At 43.6% G+C, this 23,515-nt stretch overlaps 1 protein-coding gene across 3 annotated transcripts in view; it reads right to left on the reverse strand.

Annotated features, from left to right (window-relative positions):
* Window positions 1-23,515, reverse strand: part of dhrs11a (dehydrogenase/reductase 11a) — a 133,708-nt gene that overhangs the window by 91,675 nt on the left and 18,518 nt on the right. Inside the window, exon 1 of one of the 3 annotated variants that reach the window (XM_063031315.1) lies at window positions 14,540-14,857. The exons of 1 other annotated variant lie outside the window; for it this stretch is intronic. In XM_063031315.1, the coding sequence (XP_062887385.1) occupies window positions 14,540-14,671 (132 nt within the window). In that variant the 5' untranslated portion in view covers window positions 14,672-14,857. Of the gene's footprint in view, window positions 1-14,539; window positions 14,861-23,515 lie in introns of those variants that run through there. One more of the 3 variants, XM_063031316.1, reaches the window with a different exon arrangement.

The raw sequence follows: 23,515 nt of genomic DNA on the forward strand, positions 1-23,515 counted from the left end.
AATGTTGCTTTCTTCTACTGTTGGCATGATTTGTATTTTTTTTCTTTCTCTGCGTATTAGGGGTTGCCCTTTTTTTTGGGTGCTATCAGGTTTCTTGCTTTCTGGCTGCCTGTAAGCAGACAAATCTCAAGGCTGTATAATTTATACGTTCTTTGGTAATAAATATACTTTGGATCTTTGAAATAATTAAAAGGTTCACTGTTATGATTTACAATTATTCAACCTTGAGTACATCGATGACCTTTTATTGAACATTAATCACAATTTTTAAATATAGTCTGCAGTTTAATCGCAGTTAGAAAGTGTGATCACTGCCCTTAGCAGAATTTAGAGAAAGCAGAGAGTCATATAAAAGGGACAAAAATTACTAACTAGTATGTTTAAGCAGAAAAGGAGACACTGAGCACTGATATGAGATTGGGCTAACTGCAGATTTATGCTAAATGATGCAACAGATTTGATATTCATAGCACATTAAATTCAATTTCCATACTCTGCGTGATACACAAGTAACACACATTTTACTACAATGGCCAGTAGGGACAGGTACACACAGATCATCTACTAAGTAGTTAGTTCGAGTGGCACATATTAAACACACACTGATGCAACCTGAAATGACCCATTGAGGCAAGAGCTGTTAAAAACTGCATTTCTGCGGTAGCTTATGTCAGTCTGATACAGCAATTTGAATTTCACAACAGGACAAAATTACTCCCATTTTGAAAGCCTCAGGGACGCACTGGTAATGAAATACTAGGTAATCTATGATGTGCATCTCATGGCATAACAGTCCCAGACATCATGTGATCATCATCCGATGTCTTGATTGTGAAGCTGCTAGACTACCGTCATCAGCAACAGCAGAATCATGAGTCTGGGAGTGTCCTGTAATATTCCCAGAATCTTATCATGATCCAACAGCTCTTCAATACAAGTTGAAATATTCCTCAATGATTTAGTAGTACTTAGCTGCTTAAGAAGCTGCTTTTAACCGTGTAGCAATCCTGAATCTTAATTTTTTTTCTAACTATATTAAAGGCGTAGCTTCCTGAAGTAATGCTATTCTAAAATTACACCTGTGCAAGAAGGTCGATGAAAATAATTATACTAGCAATAAATGTTCAATAATTTTGTTGCCACCCACCCCACCGATTGCACACCATCCCAAAGACCAATGAGATATACAAAGAATTTATTTCCTAATGCTGAGTCACATCCTGCAAATAGAGTTGGAAATTTTATCAATAAATAGATCATAATCATTTTTTTTTGCATGTGTCACAGAGGTCTTGCTACCTTCTCACAATACTGTTTAAAAAGCTGACTGTTCCCATCTTTTTTCATTTTTGTACCACTTTTGTTTGGCTTGATCTAACTTTCTGACTGTCCCATAGGAGCATGATGGCATAAAAATGACTTCAGCTCCAGAGAGGCAAGTTTGATCCAAAACTGAGGTGCTATCACATGATCACAATGTTTTCCAACACTGCTCCATTTCCTCTCAAAAACATGTTGTTTGGTTAATTGTTTGGAAATTACCCATTATGTAGGTAGATACATCAAAAGAGGTGTTGATAGATGTGACAGCCAAATAGTTGTAGGGTATAGGAATGGGACTGATGGTGCGACTTCTACAGGGAACTAGCAGCATTGATAGAGGGGCTGAATGCCTTCCTTCTACATCACAATAAACCAATTATGATATTTAAAAATAAATTAAAAAAGAAACGAAGCAACTATATTCAAATTTATTTTCTAACCTAAAGTTGGGAAAGAATTTCAAGAAGGCTCAAGATTTTTGTGATGATTTGTTCTGTTAAATGTAATTCAATTGAATTTTTAACCTTTAACGTCGCTTATGAAAATGAAAATCTAAATAAGGCAAAGAAAATAGAGTCTTAAGAGGGCAGGAATAGTCCATGTAGTTCCATAAACCTGGACTGTATCTGATCACTGGCTTCAATTCCACTTTCCCACCTAACCTCAAAAACACAGGATTCTCCTGGAGACCAAAGCTTTCAGAGGGTTGTACGTAGCTGGATGTGCCTGCTAAGCTGATTAATTAAATACTATTCAAACAAAATGAGCACTCACTATCAAATTAGGCAATCCTCACATTTTAAAAAATATTGAATCTTTGTGAATCTTTTCTGCACAGACACTAGTTCAATCACATTTTTCCTGTAATATGATCATACTAGATTTTATGCAGAGTCACCACCAAAAATATTAATATCAAATAAAACATCATCTAAAAGTGCCAACAACAGGAATTCTGCAGATGCTGGAAATTCAAGCAACACACATCAAAGTTGCTGGTGAATGCAGCAGGCCAAGCAGCATCTGTAGGAAGAGGTGCAGTCGACGTTTCAGGCCAAGACCCTTCGTCAGGACTAACTGAAGGAAGAGTGAGTAAGGGATTTGAAAGTTGGAGGGGGAGGGGGAGGTCCAAAATGATAGGAGAACACAAGAGGGGGAGGGATGGAGCCAAGAGCTGGACAGGTGATAGGCAAAAGGGGATACAAGAGGATCATGGGACAGGAGGTCCGGGAAGAAAGGAGGGGGGGACCCAGAGGATGGGCAAGAGGTGTATTCAGAGGGACAGAGGGAGAAAAAGGAGAGTGAGAGAAAGAATGTGTGCATAAAAATAAGTAACAGATGGGGTATGAGTGGGAGGTGGGGCCTAGCAGAAGTCAGAGAAGTCGATGTTCATGCCATCAGGTTGGAGGCTACCCAGACGGAATATAAGGTGTTGAGATGTCTTCCTTTTTTAAAGAAAGGGGCTTCCCTTCCTCCACTATCAACTCTGCTCTTAAACGCATCTCCCCCATTTCACGTACATCTGCTCTCACTCCAACCTCCCGCCACCCCACTAGGAATAGGGTTCCCCTGGTCCTCACCTACCACCCCACCAGCCTCCAGGTCCAACATATTATTCTCCGTAACTTCTGCCACCTCCAACAGGATCCCACCACTAAGCACATCTTTCCCTCCCCCCCCCCTGCATTCCACAGGGATCGCTCCCTACACAACTCCCTTGTCCATTCGTCCCCCCCATCCCTCCCCACTGATCTCCCTCCTGGCACTTATCCGTGTAAGCGGAACAAGTGCTACACATGCCCTTACACTTCCTCCCTTACCACCATTCAGGGCCCCAAACAGTCCTTCCAGGTGAGGCAACACTTCACCTGAGAGTCGACTGGGGTGATATACTGCGTCCGGTGCTCCCGATGTGGCCTTTTATATATTGGCGAGACCCGACGCAGACTGGGAGACCGCTTTGCTGAACATCTACGCTCTGTCCGCCAGAGAAAGCAGGATCTCCCAGTGGCCACACATTTTAATTCCACATCCCATTCCCATTCTGACATGTCTATCCACGGCCTCCTCTACTGTAAAGATGAAGCCACACTCAGGTTGGAGGAACAACACCTTATATTCCGTCTGGATAGCCTCCAACCTGACGGCATGAACATCGACTTCTCTAACTTCCGCTAGGCCCCACCTCCCCTTCGTACCCCATCTGTTACTTATTTTTATGCACACATTCTTTCTCTCACTCTCCTTTTTCTCCCTCTGTCCCTCTGAATATACCTCTTGCCCATCCTTTGGGTCCCCCCCCCTTGTCTTTCTTCCCGGACCTCCTGTCCCATGATCCTCTCGTATCCCCTTTTGCCTATCACCTGTCCAGCTCTTGGCTCTATCCCTCCCCCTCCTGTCTTCTCCTATCATTTTGGATCTCCTCCTCCCCCTCCCACTTTCAAATCCCTTACTCACTCTTCCTTCAGTTAGTCCTGAGGAAGGGTCTCGGCCTGAAACGTCAACTGCACCTCTTCCTACAGATGCTGCTTGGCCTGCTGCGTTCACCAGCAACTTTGATGTGTGTTGTTTATCTAAAAGTGCCTCTTAGCAAAGTAATACAAGTTAATTTGATGTGATCTTATAATTAAATACAAACCACTTTAACTACAAAGGAGCCTAAACTGAAATGAACGCATCCATGAAATCACGGCAGGACGGCAAATCGGATCTGAAATTGACATTGATAAGAGGTAAAGGGTGATGGTCAGTTACTTTTATGATCACTGGCCGTTGACCGGTGGTGGACCACAGAGAACAGAGCCAACAGCATCTTCTTCATTTTTACACATCAACAATCATGAATGCAGGAGAGGCAGAATACACGAAGATTGAAGGTTTTATGGATAGCGAGGGAGGCAGACTTTGGCTACAGCTGGTAAAATGGGTAGAGAAATGGGAGATGGAATTTAACCCTGAAACATGAAGGCGTTACTTACAGGAGGGTTGATCAAGTTAGGATGTACACAATGAATATGCCTGAGGAAATAACAAGGAATAGACTGACCTCTCCAAGGATCCCTAAAGGCAGCTCAACAAGTAGATAAAAAGTGGTTAATAAAAGCATACCTGTTACTTTACTTCATTAGCGAGAGGGTAGAAAATAAAGAGTGATATTATAAGACCATTTAGGCTGCAGCCTAAGGACACTGTAGGCCGGCCAGTGACGTAATGGCATCCGCACCAAGACTTCGAGGTGAGGGCTCCCAGGTTCGAATCTGGCCGGCTCCTTGCACGCTTTCCACATGTGCTGGTTGAGCGTTGAGCCGACAACTTGGCCTCATAAAAACAGACAAATAAAAAGAATGCTAAAGAAATGGAAAGGTTGCCACGCAATGCGCAGAGAGGAGCAAGAATAACAACTCGATGAGAAAATCTGCAGATGCTGGAAACCCAAAGCAACAACAAATTGTTCATTTTGACAGATGCTGCCTGCTAAGGACATTGTGCAATTCTGTTTGCCACATCCCTGAAAGGGTGCAATTGCTATGGAAGGTGCAGAGCAGATTCAACATGCTTCCATCAGCGATAAACTGTTTCAGCTACAAGACTAGATAGACTGGATTTGTTTTCCTTGGAGAGGAAAAGGCTGAAATAAGAGGTTTAGGGTAAAGCACAGGAAATACGAAGAAAGGGTAAGAGGTTAAGATAACGAAGGCATCATCTCTCAAGTTAGCACAATAGAATTACCAGGCATTTGTCTCCAAAACCACCCTATCTTTAACGTCTATTTCCTACACCAGTTCTCCAAATGACAAAGAAAGATAATAACCTATCAAAACATCTTAGTGGAAGATGAAATAGGAACCATGGAATACAGTACTAGGAAAAAGGAATATGAAATAATAGGATAAGATGAGACAACACACACCAATCCTCAGAGTGATCAAAAGTGGAGAGAGTGAGCAATCTCAAATTCCTGGGTATTAATATCCCTGAGGACCAAACCTGGTCCCAACATATCAATGCAGCTATAAAGAAGGTAAGATAATGGCTATATTTCATTAGGAGTTCGAGGAGATTTGGTGTGTCACCTGAAATGCAAATTTCTACAGATGTACCATGGAGAATATTCTAACTGGCTGCATCACCATCTGGTATGGGGGTTGGGGAGTTACTGCACAGGATCAAAGTAAACTGCAGAGAAACTGTAAGATTAGTCAGCTCCAACACAGGTACTAGCCTCTGCCGTATCCAAGACAACTTCAAAGAGCACTGCCTCAAAAGTGGTATTGTGCTGCTGCTACAGAGTAACAAATTTCATGACGTATGTCAATGATATTAAACCTGATTCTAACTCTGGACCCAATGTACAAAGACATAACGTAACTCTCGTTATGCAAAAAAAATTATGCATGGCACTCTATTAAAACAGCACTCCATTAGTACAAAGCACAAATTCAAAATATTGTAGATAAAAGGTAAATGGGTATTAATGTTCAAAAATTGTTCATTTAATTTTAATCTCATACATGTTAGTTACCATGTTCTCATGGCATACAAAATTTCAAAAATCTCTATTCTTGATTCTCCTCAACTCCTGTGAAAAATCCCTGTATAATCTCATGTCAGTCAAGTGAGTCATCTAAAATACAATCATCATTTGGGTTCATGCTTGGCTTGAATAGATTCAAAACTCGGTTGGCAAACAATTCCCTAACACTCACTCCTATTTCAGAGAGCAGCACTTCAACCAAAGTGGGGCGATTTGACTCTTACAGTGACTCTCTGTGGCAATTACATTGGTTTTCTTTCTGGAAGAAGAACACAACTGCCATATCACTTCGATCCTTCTGCTCCCAGACACAGGGCTCACGTCTATGACTATGTGAAGTGTCTCTCTGAAAGTTTTATAACTTCAGTAGAAATACCACCTTCTCTTATGGTTTCAATATCTTTCTTTTCATTTATGCCTTCTCAATTTGTTGAACTGGGCAGCAATAGGTTGAAAAATAAGTGACTAAATCACGCTCTTCTCCCCTTGGTGTGATCACAGTGCTAACATTTTAAAAGGATGGTACTACCTGGGATGAGGTTGGTCAATGGAACAGGCAGAATTTCAGATGACCACCATCCAGGTTGGAACTAAGGAACAGATGATTAACTATATAATTCCCACATTTGTTCATCTCAAACTGTCATGCCTCATCCAAGATTTTTGCAGATCCTCAAACAGCAACTATTCAATCTTCAATCATACACAAATATTAGCACAAAAAGACTCATTGGTTGAGTAACTTCACAGCAAACTGCTTTTCTGTAATTTGGTAAGTATTAATTGTTGTAATGTGAACAAAGTCACACACAGAGACTGAGGTTAGTGGATACAGAAGTGGTTTATTCAACAAAATGAGACACTCTCTGGAGGAAGAGGACTGCCTGTCCCTATATTATTTGACATTGTATATGCTAAAGATCAAAGGACAATTCTATATTTACAATGTATCTACAATCCTTCCTCTGAATTACATATAATTTTCACACCTTCTTCTTCACAACCACACTCCAGACACCCAAAAATCAATGTTAATCCAGGACTTCATTTTAATTTTAATCTACAATCCACATTCAGATCTAAAGATTGGCTGTTGAAGTTAATATCCTAACTCCTCAAAACACTCTAACATTAATTACAAAGCATCCACAATGATCAGTGCTTTAAAAGAGAATCATTGGTGTTCCCCGATCAGAAACTTTAGTAAGCAGCAAACAAAAGGAACTGAAATCTCAGATAGAGAAAACATTATTGTCTTTATTTAAAGCTAGAAAATTGAAGCTGGGAGGAAAGATGGGAACAAGCAGTGCAAAGGGAGACTTAATCAAGAATGGATAAAATTATGTGGTACCCTAGATAAAACTGTCCTTATAAAAGAGGTCCAACAAGAGGTCAAAGCTGTGGAATTCAAGATCAGAAAAGGTGGTAGTGCTCTGGAACATACTGCATGAAAAGAAATTGGAGACAATATCCTTCAAATTTAACAGGTACTTGATAAATCTACAAGGGTATATACCTGACTCAAAATACATAACTCGAATGGAAAGCACTTTTTCCAATTTCCTGTTGTGAATATACAAAAGCTCACAAGTCTGAAAACAATGTTTTTCATTCCCCATTGCATTGTTCCACACACCTCCCCACCTCCAGCCTGTTCCAATATTTCATCTAAAGCTACACCACATGCTTTGATCCAAACTAGCACATTGAAAACTTACAAATCTCATCAAACAGGCAGTGCTTCAATGATTCATCGTAATAAACAGTTCTACATCACTCCCTGTCACAGCAGATATGGAAAATGGGTAAATGATTGGGACCAGTTCCAACTATACTCCACAAACTGGCTCAATAACTTGTTTAACAATGCAAAGTCAGCAGCTCTGGGTTCTGGTCTGGAGCTAAATCAGATCAATGAAGGGAAACAACATATCCAATATTCACATCCATAGCTGGAGGCTTGTTGCTTCCAGCAGTTAATTCTCTGCTGACCTCACCAGTCTCATGGCCAATCAAACAATGGCATTATTCCCAAATCTATGGATAACAATGGAGCTGATATACAACCAGGTTAATCAACTTTTTCACTTATGTGTATACTTCAGCAAAATATATATTTGTGTCTTTTGTTCTCTGTTCTTCAACATATCTCAGGTCTCTATTATTCACTGCTCCAAAATGCATTACTCTGCAGTTCACTGAATTCCTTTGCCCACTTTCCCAAGATCAGCTTGTAACCTTCTTCACTCTCCACTACACCACCAATTCTGGTGCCACCCACGTTCTTATTGAAATCATTAATATAGACTGCTTATCACAGGGAATGCAGCATCTGTGGTATAGCAATGGTCACAGGCCTCCAGTATAAATAAAAACAGTGCTCCACTATCATTCTCCAACTCCTTCCACAAAGCCAACATTGTATCCAACAGGCTCATGTGATCAAATGTAATCTAACCCTCTGGACTAACCTATCATGTAGGACCTTGTACAAGACCATGCTAAAGTTCATATGGACAACATCTACCCGTGCGCTCCGGTCAATCCTCTTGGTCATCTCTTCAAAAAAAAAACTTGAATTCATGAGCCATAATTTTCCACACAAAACCATGCAGATTACCCTTCACCAGTCTTTGCTTTTCCAAATAGAGATAAAGCCCGTCTCTCGAAATCCGCTCCAGTAACTTCTCCACCTTTGATGTCAGCTAGCCTCCAGCATTCAGGTACCTCACCCACTGTTAAAAATATTCTTGCCAATACCTCAGCAATTTCTTCCCTTGATTCTCACAATGTCCTAGGACACACTTGGTCAGGGCCCAGTAATTTATCTACTATTGAACATCTTAAGACCACCAACACCACCTCATTTGTAATGTCAATATATTTCACAACACTGCTGTTCTCTTTCCTGAACACCCTACTTTCTAAAATCCTTCCCACTGTGAATACAGATGAGAAGAGTATGCACTTAAGATCTCAGCCATCTCCCACACCTCCACATGAAGACAATCAAGCTCGAGAACCTACTATTCTCTCTCTAATTACCCCTTTGCTCTTATGGAAATGTTTTAGGATTGGCCTTTACCTTGTCTGATAAAATAATCTCTTAATCCTGTTTTGCCCTTCTGATTTTCTCAAACATATGTCTACATCATTTATGCTTCAAGGGACTTGCTTGATCCCAGCCACCTGCATCTGACATATTACTCATTTGTATACAAATCCAAGTTGCCTATATTTACTGGCCAATTTTAATTCCTTGTTCCAAACGTTAATAGTCTTGTTTTTATAATTCTTGGAGTGAATTTCCATCAAACATCTCAGAATTAAGTTTATTGTCACTGACATGTCATGAGGTTTGTTCCGTTAAAAAACTAAGTTATATGAAAAATGAACTAAATAGATAGTGAAAAGGAGGAATAGTGAGGTAGTGTTCATGGACCATTCAGAAATTCGATAGTGGAATGGTGGAAGCTGCTCTTAAAACATTGAGTGTGGGTTTTAAGGTTCCTGTCCCTCCTTCCTGACGGTAGTAATGAGAAGACATAGGAGTAGAATTAGCCTATTCAGCCCATCAAGTCTGCTCTGACATTTCATCATGGTTGATTTATTATCCCTTTCAACCCCATTCTCTTGCTTTTCCCCGTAATCTTTGATGCACTAACTAATCAAGAACTTCTCAACTTCCACGTTAAATATACCCAATAAGTTGGCCTCCACAGTTGTCTGTGGCAACGAATTCCACAGATTCCTCTGACTAAGGAAATTCCTTCTCGTCTGTTCTAAAGGGACATCCCTCTATTCTGAGGCTGTGCCCTCTGGTCCAAGACTCCCCCACTATATACCCCTCTCCACGTCCACTCTATCTAGGCCTTTCAATATTCGACAGGTTTCAATGGCATCCCCCCTCATTCTTCTAAACTCCTGCCAGTACAGGCCCGGAACCATTAAATGATCCTATGTTAACCCTTTCATTCCCAGAATCATTCTCGCGAACCTCCTCTGGACACTCCCCAATGCCAGCAGACCTTTTCTTCAATAAGGGGCCCAAAACTGCTCACAATACTCCCAAGATCAGTCTAATCAATGCCTTATAAAACTTCAGCATCACATTCTTGCTTTTATATTCTCGTTCTCTCGAAATGTCCAGGATGCTGAGGATGCTTAATGATGGCTGCTCCCTCTTTGAGCCACCACCTTTTGAAGATACCCTCTTGTGCACGTGATGGAACCAACTGATTCTACAATACTCTGCAGCCTCTTGTGATCCTGGGCATTGCAGCTTCTGTACAGAGACTGGCCATCATTTCCCCATCACCAATCCCCCAAAGGTCCACAGCCATCAATTCTCACTTGCAAGCAATAAATCACTTAGCAGTTACTTATTGCCAGAGTTTGATTTACAGTTAGATACGACTTTCTTGGACTATAGGGTCTGAATAATGCTTTTGGAAGAAGCAGTGTTCTATGTTCTAAATTAGTTCAATCAACCAAATATAGTGAGAGGGTCCTTTTCAAAACAGTGTTTATAAAACACAAAACCAATATAATTTTTCCACTTTAAAAAAGTTATTCTAACCAATGTAATTTGATAAACAGAAGTGTCTGCTGTGTACCCATTTCTCCTGTTTATTATTTAATGATCTGATGCACGTCCTATGTCTGGTCCCTGAAATAGGTACTACAGATTAAATCACAAACAAGAGAAAATCTGCTGCTGCTGGAGATCCAAGCATACACACAAAATGCTGGAGGAACTCAGCAGGCCAGGCAGCATCTAAAGAAGAGTCCTGCTGAAGGGTCTTGGCCCAAAATGTCGACTGTTCACTCTTTTCCATAGACACTGCCTGACCTGCCGAGTTCCTCCAGCATTTTGTGTGCTTTACTGCAGATTAAATGCACGGTAATATCAGCAGTAGTTTTCATAATCCTGCAGTATCAAGGCTGAGAGTGAGAAGACGACACATTGTTTGGTCAATTTAAGCGGTCAGGGTATTGGGGCCGGAGGAGAGGGATGGGCCGTTGTTTAGCTCGCTGCTTGTGAGGTTTACTCGTCTCTGTGCTGAACTGAGGCTGTGGTCTGCATCTTGGATCGGCTGTGACTGGCTTCATGGCTGTGGAGTCACCTTCGCGAGCTTCAGTTCCGAATGTCATTTACTTACTTTAATTGTTTGCTCAATTTGTTTTTTTTTCCCTGCACGTTGGGTCTTTAACGGTCGTTTCTCATGGGTTCTACTGGGTTTCTTTGTTTTGTGCTGCCTGTAAGGAGACAGATCTCAAGGTTGTATAAAGTATACATACTGTGACCTTCACTGGACTCATCGTACACCACCTCCCTTCTTCACCTACAAAACTCATCTGTGCCACAGTTCCTCCCAGCAGCACTTTAATTCATCGTCACTGGTTCTAATGAAAGCAGCAATATTTTCAGCTCTTTGGTTCTCTACAACACGGTTGGCAGCTTCATTTCTCACAAGTCAAATGATTGCATTAGTAAGGGTGTAGTCTTCTGGAAAATACATTCAACAGATTCAAAGTTCAAAGTAAAATTTATTATCAGAGTACAGGCATGTCACCACATAGAACTGTAAAATTCTTTTTCCTGCAGGCGTACTCTGCAAGTGTATAGAACAGTAACGGTAGACAGGATCTAAGAACAACAAACTGCAAATATAAATAAATAGCAATAAATAATGAGCATGAAATAACAAATCAGAGTCCTTACAGTGAGAATATCGGTTGTGGGAACACCAGACACAGGATGAATGCAGTTAACCCTTCGTGTTCAAGAGCCTGATGGTTGAGGGGCAGGAACTGTTCTTATCGCACCTCCACAACAATATTCATTGGGCTCATGCAGCTACTCAAAAAGACAATGCTGTATGATCAAAGTGCAGGGTTGCTCCCAATTATTTTTGCAATGAGCTCAGGAAGCGTTATGTAATACTATCCAGAGTTAGAAGTCTAATATTAGAATGACTGCTTTGGACCTTTGCATTGATTGTGACAAAAGCCTTAAAAGCTGCATTTCTCTTCCAAGTAAAAAGCAAAAGTCTGTTTCATACAATAACAAACTGGCCACAAATTCAGATCAAAGGTCTAATCTGACCGCAGAGGAAACTGCAGTGACATTCAAGACAGTTTCAGTCCGCTCGATCCAGCGTTTGTTGGTACACGAGTGCTGCGTACTTTGTATGCCTCTCTGTGGTACAGTACAAAATATTAAATGTAAGGTGTTGGAAGCTCACTCTTCCAGAACTCAACTGTGAAACTGAAGGAACCTCACCAGAAGTTTGGGGAACAGGAAGTGACACCTGGGAACTACCGAGCCGGATGGGAAAGTTACCGCCGGTAAACTCCGCCTTTGCTCAAGCAGAATGGATGTCTGCCTCTACAGACCCAATCAGAGAAACACTTCACAACTGCAAAACGAAGAGCGGGTGAAAGATTAGCCGTGACCTTGACGGCCACTCCTACACCGACATTCAGAAGTTAGCATATCTGACATTCAAAGATAATCACCTCTGCCGTGTCATTTCGTTATATTTTTAGCTGAGTTCAGGTGTGGTTTGTTTTCCAGGGTTGGAAAAGGGTTAGTTTCCGCCGCTGTAACTAAAGAAACCTTAATTATACGATGCTTTTTCTTTCTATGTACTGAAGCACCGAATCAGTATTTATACGCGAGCTCAGGATCTATTTGAACCGGAGTCTGTGTTATCCTTCATTGACTGCTAAATGCCATCATTGCTCCACTACTCGAACCAACACAAGCAAATGGATTTGGAGAACCATCCGCCACAAGCAGGACTTCCCGGTGGTCAAACATTTTCATTCCGATTCCCGTTCCGACGTGTCGGCCCTTGTTCCAAGATGAGGCCCACCTTCCCGGGTGGAGGAGCAACACCTTGTATTCCGTCTGGGGACCCTCCAAACTGAGGGCATGAATATAGATTTCTCCCTCCAGTAAATAAACTCCCCCCCCCACCACCACCACCACCACCACCACCACCGTTTATTCTCCACTTCGACCTTTTACCTCTTCGCACCCGCCTATTCCCGCTGGGTCCCCTTCTCCTGTGATCTGCTCTCCTTTCCTAGCAGATGCCTCCTTCTCCAGCCCTTGACCTTTCCCGCCCACCTGGCTTCACCCATCACCTTCCAGCTAGCTTTCCCCCCCCCCCACCTTTTTATTCGGGCTTCTTCCCACTTCCTTCTCAGCCCCGTGGAAGGGTCTCGGCCCGAAACATGCACTACAGTATCTGTTCTCCACAGATGCCGCCTGGCCTGCCGAGTTCCTCCAGCAGTTTGTGCGCGTCGCTCTGGGTCTGCAGACCTTCTCCCGTGTTTAGGATGTAGAGAACTGACAGGTTAAAACTAAGGCACAAAGGGCAAGTGTCTAAATGAGCAAATAAAAAGCCGTTTGTAACATACTTAAAGCAAAGTGAAAGAAAAATTTAAGTTCTGCACAATCTGGCGTGGACAACGGGGTCTTTTAGGAATGACTCTTCTCAGTTAAATATAAAATCACTCAAAGCTGTAAACAGGTGCATAAAAGTATATCAAAAAACTGCAATACCAAGTCATAACAGCAGGAAAAATAGACAAGACAATATAACATCCCGAGCTCTAACTGTGAAAATTAGTATGTTTGTACAAAAAGTAGCTGCTTTTTGTAACTGACATAATACAGTTTATTCAGTCATTGCATGAGTAAACAAGAAAGGAATCTGTGTAAGACACTGCTCTCCACCACCCCAACGCTTTTCCCTCCGCGCAAAAAAAAATAGGTAGCAAGAAGGAGATCTGAACCTGGTTGTCAGAGGGGAGGGACACTATATTCAGGAACAACTGCTTCCAACACAGCGGTTACTTCCGTGAATCCGGCTACGAGAAGAACAGGCTGCCCGCTGAGTGTTTATTGAGACAGACAGGTTGGGGGAAGTGGGAGGATGCAGATAAAGAGAAACACATTAAGAAATAATAATGCAACGGAGTGACAAATGTCAACTTGGTAAAACGACCCAAGTGTCGCTTAGACAACAGCAGCACACAATCAAATAAAAACGAAAGTAACAAAAAAAGACACGTATCGTACAATTTACGGTCGATGTATTCAACTAGCAAATGTCTGCCAATTGAATTGCACAGTAATAAAAATTTTGAGCTAAAGAAATGGTCACCTCAGTTTACAGACATCAAGGCCATATAATTAGTGCAAAGACAATCGGCACTCGATACGGTGAGATAAATATACTGGCCGTTTAAACAATGTTACACATAGTGCCCCTTCTGCAGCAGACGAGATGAATTCCCCTCGCTTGCAAAGGCCGTAGCTTTGTGTAGAGGCAAAGTAAACTGGAGGGAGCAGCTGACCGCCTACGATCCAGGGATTTCAAGGTAAAGTGTTGACCAGAGGGACACAGCAACCCAGTCACCGATACACCCCCACAACCCTACCACACCGGGTTGGCGATCTCACCTCCACGACCTCCGATGGTCGTGACAGATGGAACTGCCCAACTTTCCAACAGTCCTTCGGCGATGAACAATTATTCCGCCGCCGGATGGGCGCGAACCCACGTCGCTCTGGGGAACACATCGCCGTCTGACAGCTCAAGCCCGGCAGCCAGAGGCGGCCTGGCTGCTGTCGGTCTATCGGCGCCGGTTTCCCCGCGTCCTTACCTCGATCTTGTCCACTCTACGGGCGCAGCCCACCACTATCATGCCGTGCTGGACCAGGGCCCGGGCGACGGCCGCGCCGATCCCCACCGAGGCTCCGGTAACCAGAGCCACGCGTCCGTTCCAGCGCTCCATTGCGGCCGAGTGTCAGGGGTTCCGCGGGCAAAGGCTGCGGGAGCGGGAGGACGCGGAGACGATTCCCTTCACTCGTTCGCTCTCACAACTTACAAGCCCCGGCTGCACTCCCGACAGAGTCCGCAGCACTTGGACCCGCCGCAGAGCAGGCTGGGACTTGTAGTCCTCAGCGAAGCATGAGACTTAAGGCGTGAGGCCGTGGTGTGTCCTGGGCATTGTAGTACTCCGCGATGCATGCTGGGACATAGGAAACCACTCAAGGATCAGAAGCAAGGTCCCCACCCAAAACGTCGGCAATCCCTCCCCTCGACCCGCACCGGGATCGTTCCCTTTTGCTCCAGATTCCAGTACCATGCGAGCGTACTCAACCACCTCTGAGGCCGGGACGTGGTATTCTTATTAAGTGGAAATTTATAGAGGATCATAACTCCACTAAAGCCAAAATAAAAAGCACTACATATTTCTGCGCAGGCGCAAGGTTAGCAGACGCCCTACTCCCCACCCTGGGGCTGATACTTGATGCCAAGGGGGAGGCGTGTCTGTGCTCATCACAGCGGGAGACGCAGAAATAACTCAGTTTCTGAGAAGGGTAAGATCACACTACTTCGGTGGGTGAAGTTTTGTGAACAGATAACCCTCCCCCTCCCCTTTAAATCTTGTTACAAATAACTTCGCCGGGCTGCAAAAACTGGATGGAAAGGGTTACTTATGTTCAGAGTAAATTTGTCATCAAAGTGTTTGTATATTATCATATACTAACGTTCTTGCAAGTACTTACAGGAGAAAAATAAAGTCAAATATAATCTTTGAAAAACTGCACATAAACAAAGACTGATAAACATCCAATGTGCAAAAAAAACTTTATTTTTTTAAAAAACTGAATACATGAGACCTGGAGTCCTTGAAAATAAATCTGAAGGTTGAGAGTTGCCGTCAGTGAGGTTCGGCAGCCTGATTGTAATAGGGAAATAACTTTGGGTTTTGGGTATTTGATCCTCCACAATATTCCGCGTGGTTCCGAATACACACTTAAACTAAATTTAAACTGGTGGTGGCAGTGTCTTTTTTTACGAGGTCGAGTTACGAGCTCCACATAGAGCGCGCTCGGAAGCGGTCTGTCACTGGATCGAACTCGGGAACCTCCGTTCTCGAGCCCGGCGCTGATCTCACTGCGCCACCAGCCGACCAAACTTGGTGGTTTGGGACGAGGCCAATGCCTCCTGCTCAATGGTAGCATGGCCTGGATGGTGGGGATATTTATTGACGGATGCTGCTTTCTTGTGGCTGGGCTCCATGAAAATGTAGTCAATGGTGGGGAGGACTTTGCCTGCGATGGACCACTTTCTGTAGTCTTTTCCAGTCCTGGACAGAGGTGTTCCCATACCAAGCAGAGATGCAACCAGTACAGACGCTCTCCACTGTATATCTATAGAAGATTGTCCAAGTCTTTGGTGGCACAAACTTCTCAGAAAGTAGAAGTGCTACTGTGCCTTCTTTGTAATGGCATTGTAGCATAGCGGTTAGCGTTATCACTTTACAGTCCCAACAATCGACGATCAGGGTTCAATTCCCACCACTGTGTACAGTTCTCCCTGTGACTGTGTGGGTTCCCTCCGTGTGCGCTGGTGTCTTCCCGCATTCTAAAGACGTACAGGTTCGGGTCAGTAAGCTGTGGACATGTGGAAGCGTATTGACACTTGCAGGCTGCCCCCAGCACACCCTTGCTGATCTAATTTGATGCAAATGGTGCCTTTCACTCTATGTTTTAATGTAAATATGAAAAATAAATCTTTATATGCTGGTCCAGGACAGATCCTCTGATATATTAACGCCAAGGGATTTAAAGCTACTGACCCTCTCCACATCCCACCCCTTAATGAGGACTGGTTGATGAACCTCCAGCTTTGTCCTCCTGTAGTCAACAGTCAGCTCTTTTTGCAGAAGTTGGGTGAGAGGTACTTGTATTTATTTAGAGGCCCAATGAGCCACACCCCACCTTTGTAACCCTGCCCGAATCACAGGACAACTTACAATGACCAATTAACCTATTGACCAATATGTCTTTGGAATGTGGGAGGAAACCCACGCAGTCACAGGGAGGACATGCCAACTCCTAACAGGCAGATCTGGAATTGAACTTCCGACACCGAGCTGTAGCAGTGTCGCACTATCCGCTACTTTGACTGGTTGTTCGATCAATCCAGTTGGTTATTGATCCTAAATTTCCTTTTCCTTTTTCAGCAGTGTCCTTCAGAAACTAAACAATTGTGTTTTTTGAGGACGTGCACAGCTTCAAAATCCCTTTCAGCACCTCTATTCACTTGTGAGCCAAGTGCTGACAGAAACCTGCCATAGGCTAAAGGAAACCACTCATCTGGAAAAAAATACATTCCACCAATGATCAACCTAGGTTGTTGTTATTGTGATGGGTTCCATTCCCTCTGCTCCTCCGGCTTCATCTCTTCTCTCAATCATGTCAATTTATTTCACATGTTGATTCAAGTTTTCAATCTGCACCATTCATCTAAGAATCTAAAATATTCTCCAAGACATCTCAGCTGCTTCCTTGTTGAGTTCAGACCCCATCCATGCCGTTTCTGGACTAAGTTCATGGTCCTCCATCACGCTCACAATATCTACTTGTAGCACGCTCTAAGGTTTCACTGCTAATGTAATGGTTTCTCTGTAGCAGCAATGTTTGGGTTATAACGGAGCATGTTAGCCCCATTATATGTTGTTGCAAACATTAGAAAACCTACAGCACAATACAGGCCCTTCGGCCCACAAATTTGTGCCGAACATGTCCCTACCTTAGAAATTACTAGGCTTACCTATAGCCCTCTATTTTTCTAAGCCCCATGTACCTATCCAAAAGTCTCTTCAAAGACCCCATCGTATCCGCCTCCACCACCGTTGCTGGCAGTCCATTCCACGCACTCACCACTCTCTGAGTGAAAAACTTACCCCTGACATCTGCTCTGTACCTGTTGTTCTTTCTCGTGTGTCTGCGAGCCAGGAATTCGCGGGTCTTTTGCCGGGGAGAGATGAGGAGAGAAGACACAAATGGAGAGAGTTGGGAGACCGCTGGACGAAGTAGACTTGGAGCGAGGGTCCGAAGGTCGGCGAAGATCGGAGGAGGTCGATGGTGGACAAACGGCCTTATCAGTGAGCTCCAATGTTGCTCAATAGACTGGTTCGTGAGATTGGGCCCTTTTCTTTTTTGTTTCCTTTACTAACCATATAGTCAAATTAAGAATCATAAAGCTCAATCATTTAATCGCATATTGTGCACCGTTTGTTATTTCGTGGTACTGATTTGTAACAGGGGACACATCACGCAGCATTCACCCAAATGAGATTTTTTAAGTTTGGCCAGACTGGGGGCTATCACCACCTATATTAAGGCACTAGCCGAAGCAAGATTTACATACTCACTTCTACTTTATGGCTTCACTAGTTCCACCCTCTCAGGCACACCCAAGGCTATCCCTTCCTTTCGCTCTCCATCATCTGCCTCTCCCAAACACCACTTCCTTTATACCAACATTCAGAAAGATTCTCTCCAAGAGCACTTACAGCTGCACATTCAAAATCCAAACAGCCTACCATTTCCTGCTCCATTTGCCACAGTACGGTAACCAGTGATTTGCTCACAGAACAGTTAGATCAGGTGTTCCTGTGATCACATCTCCATTTGAAGAAGTTAAACGTGCAGCAGCACAAGTTATGCAACTGTTCGCTTTTGAATCTTTTTCCCAATGACAAAGTTAAAGAATCTTCCATCCACTCTGCTGCATTTGCCAAGTATCAATGAAGTAGGAAAAAAAAATTAATGCAAGATACTGGCATCTTATCAGTTCAATACTAGGATTCTTTCTTTTTATGCAAAGGATTCCAAAAGAGGGTCCCAAGGTGAAATTGAGACCAGCTCCATTACGTATTCTAAAAATGCTCCAGTAACTTGTTTAACCATGCAGACTAAAGTCAGCATTTTTGATATGTAGGTGAAATCAGATCAACGAAGGTCTTCAATATTCTCCTCCATAGCTGGGGGATCTGTTGCTAGCAGTAGTTATGCCTCGTGGCCACCTCACCCAAACTGCGGCAAATCCAATAGATGGCATTAAAGGTTCAAAGGTTCATTTTACTGTCAAAGCATGTACGCAGAATACAACTCTGAGACTTGTCTTCTCCAGATAGTCATAAAATACAGAAAACCATATAAGTATTTGAAAGAAAGACATCAACCGCCCCCCCACAAAAAGAAAAAGAAACAAAACTCGCAAAACCCCAACCCCACAACCCCTCCCTCACACAAAAATTAACAGATGACCCAGATCCCCAGCCCACCCATCAGCAGCAATTGATACCATTATCACCAGATTAATCAACTGGCTCAGTGCCAAGTCATCATTAATTTCTCCACTTTTTGCTTCTGCTAGTTGTGACGAAAAACCAAGTTATCAAAAGATTGATGCTGATGAGGGAGATAAGAGAGACAAATGGAGAAACGTTCAAAATGTTAATGAGAGAGGAGAGAGATAACGAAAAGAGACACAGTTCCGAGTATTGACAGACCAGTTGCTTTGAACCGGAACTGTTTGAAGTTTGATGGACAGGGGATACCCCAGCAGGGGGATAAAAGGAACAGGTTCGCTAAGGCACAACAGACACGACGAGATAACGAGACCCTGGAAAAGCGGTGTGCCCCCACAAGTTGGTAGGAGTTTGGAGGTCTGGTCACGGGACCGACCATAGATGCACAAGGTGAAAAGGTACGATCGGCGGGAACCTGGTGTGTGTGTCCTCCCTTGCCTGGGTGCAGGGTTCACCGCGGAAGAACGGTCGTATCCGGAACGGAGGGGTCACAGTTGGTGACCACAGAAGACATTAAAAGGGTTCGCCCGAAAGCTAACTGCGGAGAACATCAAGGTCTGTCTGAATCCGATTTGCATATCATCCTTCTCTCTCTCTCTCCAACGGCACAACAGCGATTACTGCGAACTGTACTCAGCTGAACTGAACTCTGCGTCACTTGAGACTGATCATTTTACCCCTAGACTGCGATACAGCTTGTTTGATTCCTATTACCCTAGTTCTGTGTACATGTGTGTTTTATCATTGCTAACCTGTTGCATTTATATCCTTACGATTACAGTAGTATGTTACTTATTTCTTTAATAAAACTTTCTTAGTTCCAGTAATCCAGACTCCAACTAAGTGGTCCATTTCTGCTGGTTTGGCAACCCAGTTACAGGGTACGTAACATAGTAAACAGATAACCTCTGTTCTGCCCATCTTTCATCATCCATGTGTTTATTATGATTAAAAGAATATGAATAAAAAGGTCATGAAAGATTAATGTTCTGCTGTCTAACCAATATGTCTCATATTATTCCCCCAAAAGTATAATTAATTATACAGTTATCTTACTCATTTTTGTGTGATTTAATCCTATTCTTCCAGTAACTCTTAATATCAAGGCTGATTCTTTTTATTCATAAACTCTATCAAATGTGTGGTTCTGCAAAATCAAATTTGTTAATTTTAGCACCCTTTGTATACCCTTACCAGTTTTCATGAATTTCTGTTTCAGTTGTTTTCTTCACAAGACTGCAGGAAAATCTATCTCACTTTATAACTTATCTTGTAGATGTCCAAGTCGACCAACTATAAGCTGGTCCAATATTATTTCCTCAGCCCGATGATGGTTTTGTACTACTCGTGATAGAATTAAATTAAACAATTTGCAGTAATAATCATTTTAGCACCACCCCGTCCGAGTGTCCCACACAAAAAGCAGGAATAAACTGGGAGGCCCACTCACGAATAAAATCTAGGATTGCAGCATTTTAATCAGGTGACCCTGACCTTTACAAAAAAAAATCAAGATATGACCTCCATAAAGCTATCAGACACGCCAAGAAACAATACAAATCTAAAATCGCTTTCCAGAATGGATGTCAGTTGTAGCAGGGCTTACCTGGTGCAACCGGCCACAAACTGAAGTTAGGCAGAATTGCTGACAACAGCACATCCCTTCTGGATGAGCTTAACTCATTGTATGCATATTCTGAACAGAAGGGGATTGGTATATCACAACCCACCCTGACCCCTGAACGCCATTTTAGAGGTAATGTCAACCTTGTAGAGGGGAACCCCACAGAAAACATCTGGCCCAGATTGTATCTCTGGCCGTATCCTTTGATCCAGTGCAGATCAGCTAGCGGGGTATTTGCAGACATTTTTAACCTCTCCCTGTTTCAATCTGAGTTTCCCATCTACTTTAAGACCACTTTCATCCAAGTTCCTAACAAAAAAAAAAGTTCCTTAATGACTATTGCCCAGTGGTTCTGATATCCACCACCATTTAGGGTTTTTGAGAGGTTGGTCATGACATGCAAAACTCCAGCCTCCCAATAACCTTGACCCACTGCCATTCACTTACCACTGAAACAGGTCTCCGGTTGGCAATCATCTCTGGAGCATCGTGACAGTAAGTCACTGACATTAGACTATCGTTTAAAGACTACAACTCCACCTTCAATACAATTACTCCAAGCAAGCTCATTACCATACTCTGAAACCTGGGACTCAGTACCTGCTGGATCCTTAACTCCCTGACCAATAGACTTCAATCAGTAAGGAAAGGCAGAAACACCTCGCCATGATCATTCTCAACACAAGGTTGTGTCCTCAACTCCCTACTCTAATCCCCGCAAACTCGTGACCGCATGGCTAGCTTCTGCTCCAATTCCATCCACAAGTTTGCCGATGATATCAGTGTCCTGGGCTGTATCTCAGATAATGATGAATTGGAGCAGAGGAAGCAAATACAGAAATTAGTGACATGACGACCACTTTTCCCTCGATGCCGGCAAGACAAAAGGGCTGGTGATTGATTTCCTGGTTCAGAGCTTCAAGTTCCTAGGTATGTACATCATCAGTAGCCTGTCCTGGTCCAACCATGTAGATGCACTGGTCAAGTTCACCAACATCTCCACTTCCACAGAGGGCTAAAGAAAGGTAATGTTGCAGCTATATAGGACCCCGGTCAGACCCCATTTGGAGTACTGTGCTCAATTCTGTTGTCTCACTACAGGAAGGATGTGGAAACCATAGAAAGGGTGCAGAGGAGATTTACAAGGATGTTGCCTGGATTGGGGAGCATGCGTTATGAGAATAGGTTGAGTGAACTTGCCCTTTTCTCCTTGGAGCAACGGAGGATGAGAGGTGACCTGACAGAGGTGTACAAGATAATGAGAGACATTGATCGTGTGGATAGTCAGAGGCTTCTTCCCAGGGCTGAAATGGCTAACACGAGAGGGCACAGTTTTAAGGTGTTTGGAAGTAGGTACAGAGGAGATGTCAGGGGTAAGTTTTTTTACGCAGAGAGTGGTGAGTGCTTGGAATGGGCTGCCAGCGGCGGTGGTGGAGGTGGAAACGATAGGGTCTTTTAAGAGACCCCTGGATAGGTACATGGAGCTTAGAAAAATAGAGGGCTATGGGTAACCCGAGGTAGTTCTAAGGTAGGGACATGTTCAGCACAGCTTTGTGGGCCAAAGGGCCTGTATTGTGCTATGATTATCAATCCCTTCCGACCTATGTTCGTGACACTTCTCACGCTCTTAAACTTTTCGATGATTTTAAGTTCCCTGGCCCTCACTGCTTTATTTTCACCATGGATGTCCAGTCCTTATATACTTCCATCCCCCATCAGGAAGGTCTCAAAGCTCTACGCTTCTTTTTGGATTCCAGACCTAATCAGTTCCCCTCTACCACCACTCTGCTCCGTCTAGCGGAATTAGTCCTTACTCTTAATAATTTCTCCTTTGGCTCCTCCCACTTCCTCCAAACTAAAGGTGTAGCTATGGGCACCCGTATGGGTCCTAGCTATGCCTGCCTTTTTGTTGGGTTTGTGGAACAATCTATGTTCCGTGCCTATTCTGGTATCTGTCCCCCACTTTTCCTTCGCTACATCGACGACTGCATTGGCGCTGCTTCCTGCACGCATGCAGAACTCGTTGACTTTATTAACTTTGCCTCCAACTTTCATCCTGCCCTCAAGTTTACCTGGTCCATTTCCGACACCTCCCTCCCCTTTCTAGATCTTTCTGTCTCTGTCTCTGGAGACAGCTTATCCACTGATGTCTACTATAAGCCTACTGACTCTCACAGCTATCTGGACTATTCCTCTTCTCACCCTGTCTCTTGCAAAAACGCCATCCCCTTCTCGCAATTCCTCCGTCTCCGCCGCATCTGCTCTCAGGATGAGGCTTTTCATTCTAGGACGAGGGAGATGTCTTCCTTTTTTAAAGAAAGGGGCTTCCCTTCCTCCACTATCAACTCTGCTCTTAAACGCATCTCCCCCATTTCACGTACATCTGCTCTCACACCATCCTCCCACCACCCCACTAGGAATAGGGTTCCCCTGGTCCTCACCTACCACCCCACCAGCCTCCGGGTCCAACATATTATTCTCCGTAACTTCCGCCACCTCCAACGGGATCCCACCACTAAGCACATCTTTCCCTCCCCCCCTCTCTCTGCATTCCGCAGGGATCGCTCCCAACACAACTCCCTTGTCCATTCGTCCCCCCCATCCCTCCCCACTGATCTCCCTCCTGGCACTTATCCGTGTAAGCGGAACAAGTGCTACACATGCCTTTACACTTCCTCCCTTACCACCATTCAGGGCCCCAAACAGTCCTTCCAGGTGAGGCAACACTTCAGCTGCGAGTCGACTGGGGTGATATACTGCGTCCGGTGCTCCCGATGTGGCCTTTTATATATTGGCGAGACCCGACGCAGACTGGGAGACCGCTTTGCTGAACATCTATGCTC

This window comes from Mobula hypostoma, chromosome 23 (genome assembly GCF_963921235.1).
Source record: "Mobula hypostoma chromosome 23, sMobHyp1.1, whole genome shotgun sequence".
Lineage (NCBI taxonomy): Eukaryota > Metazoa > Chordata > Chondrichthyes > Myliobatiformes > Myliobatidae > Mobula > Mobula hypostoma.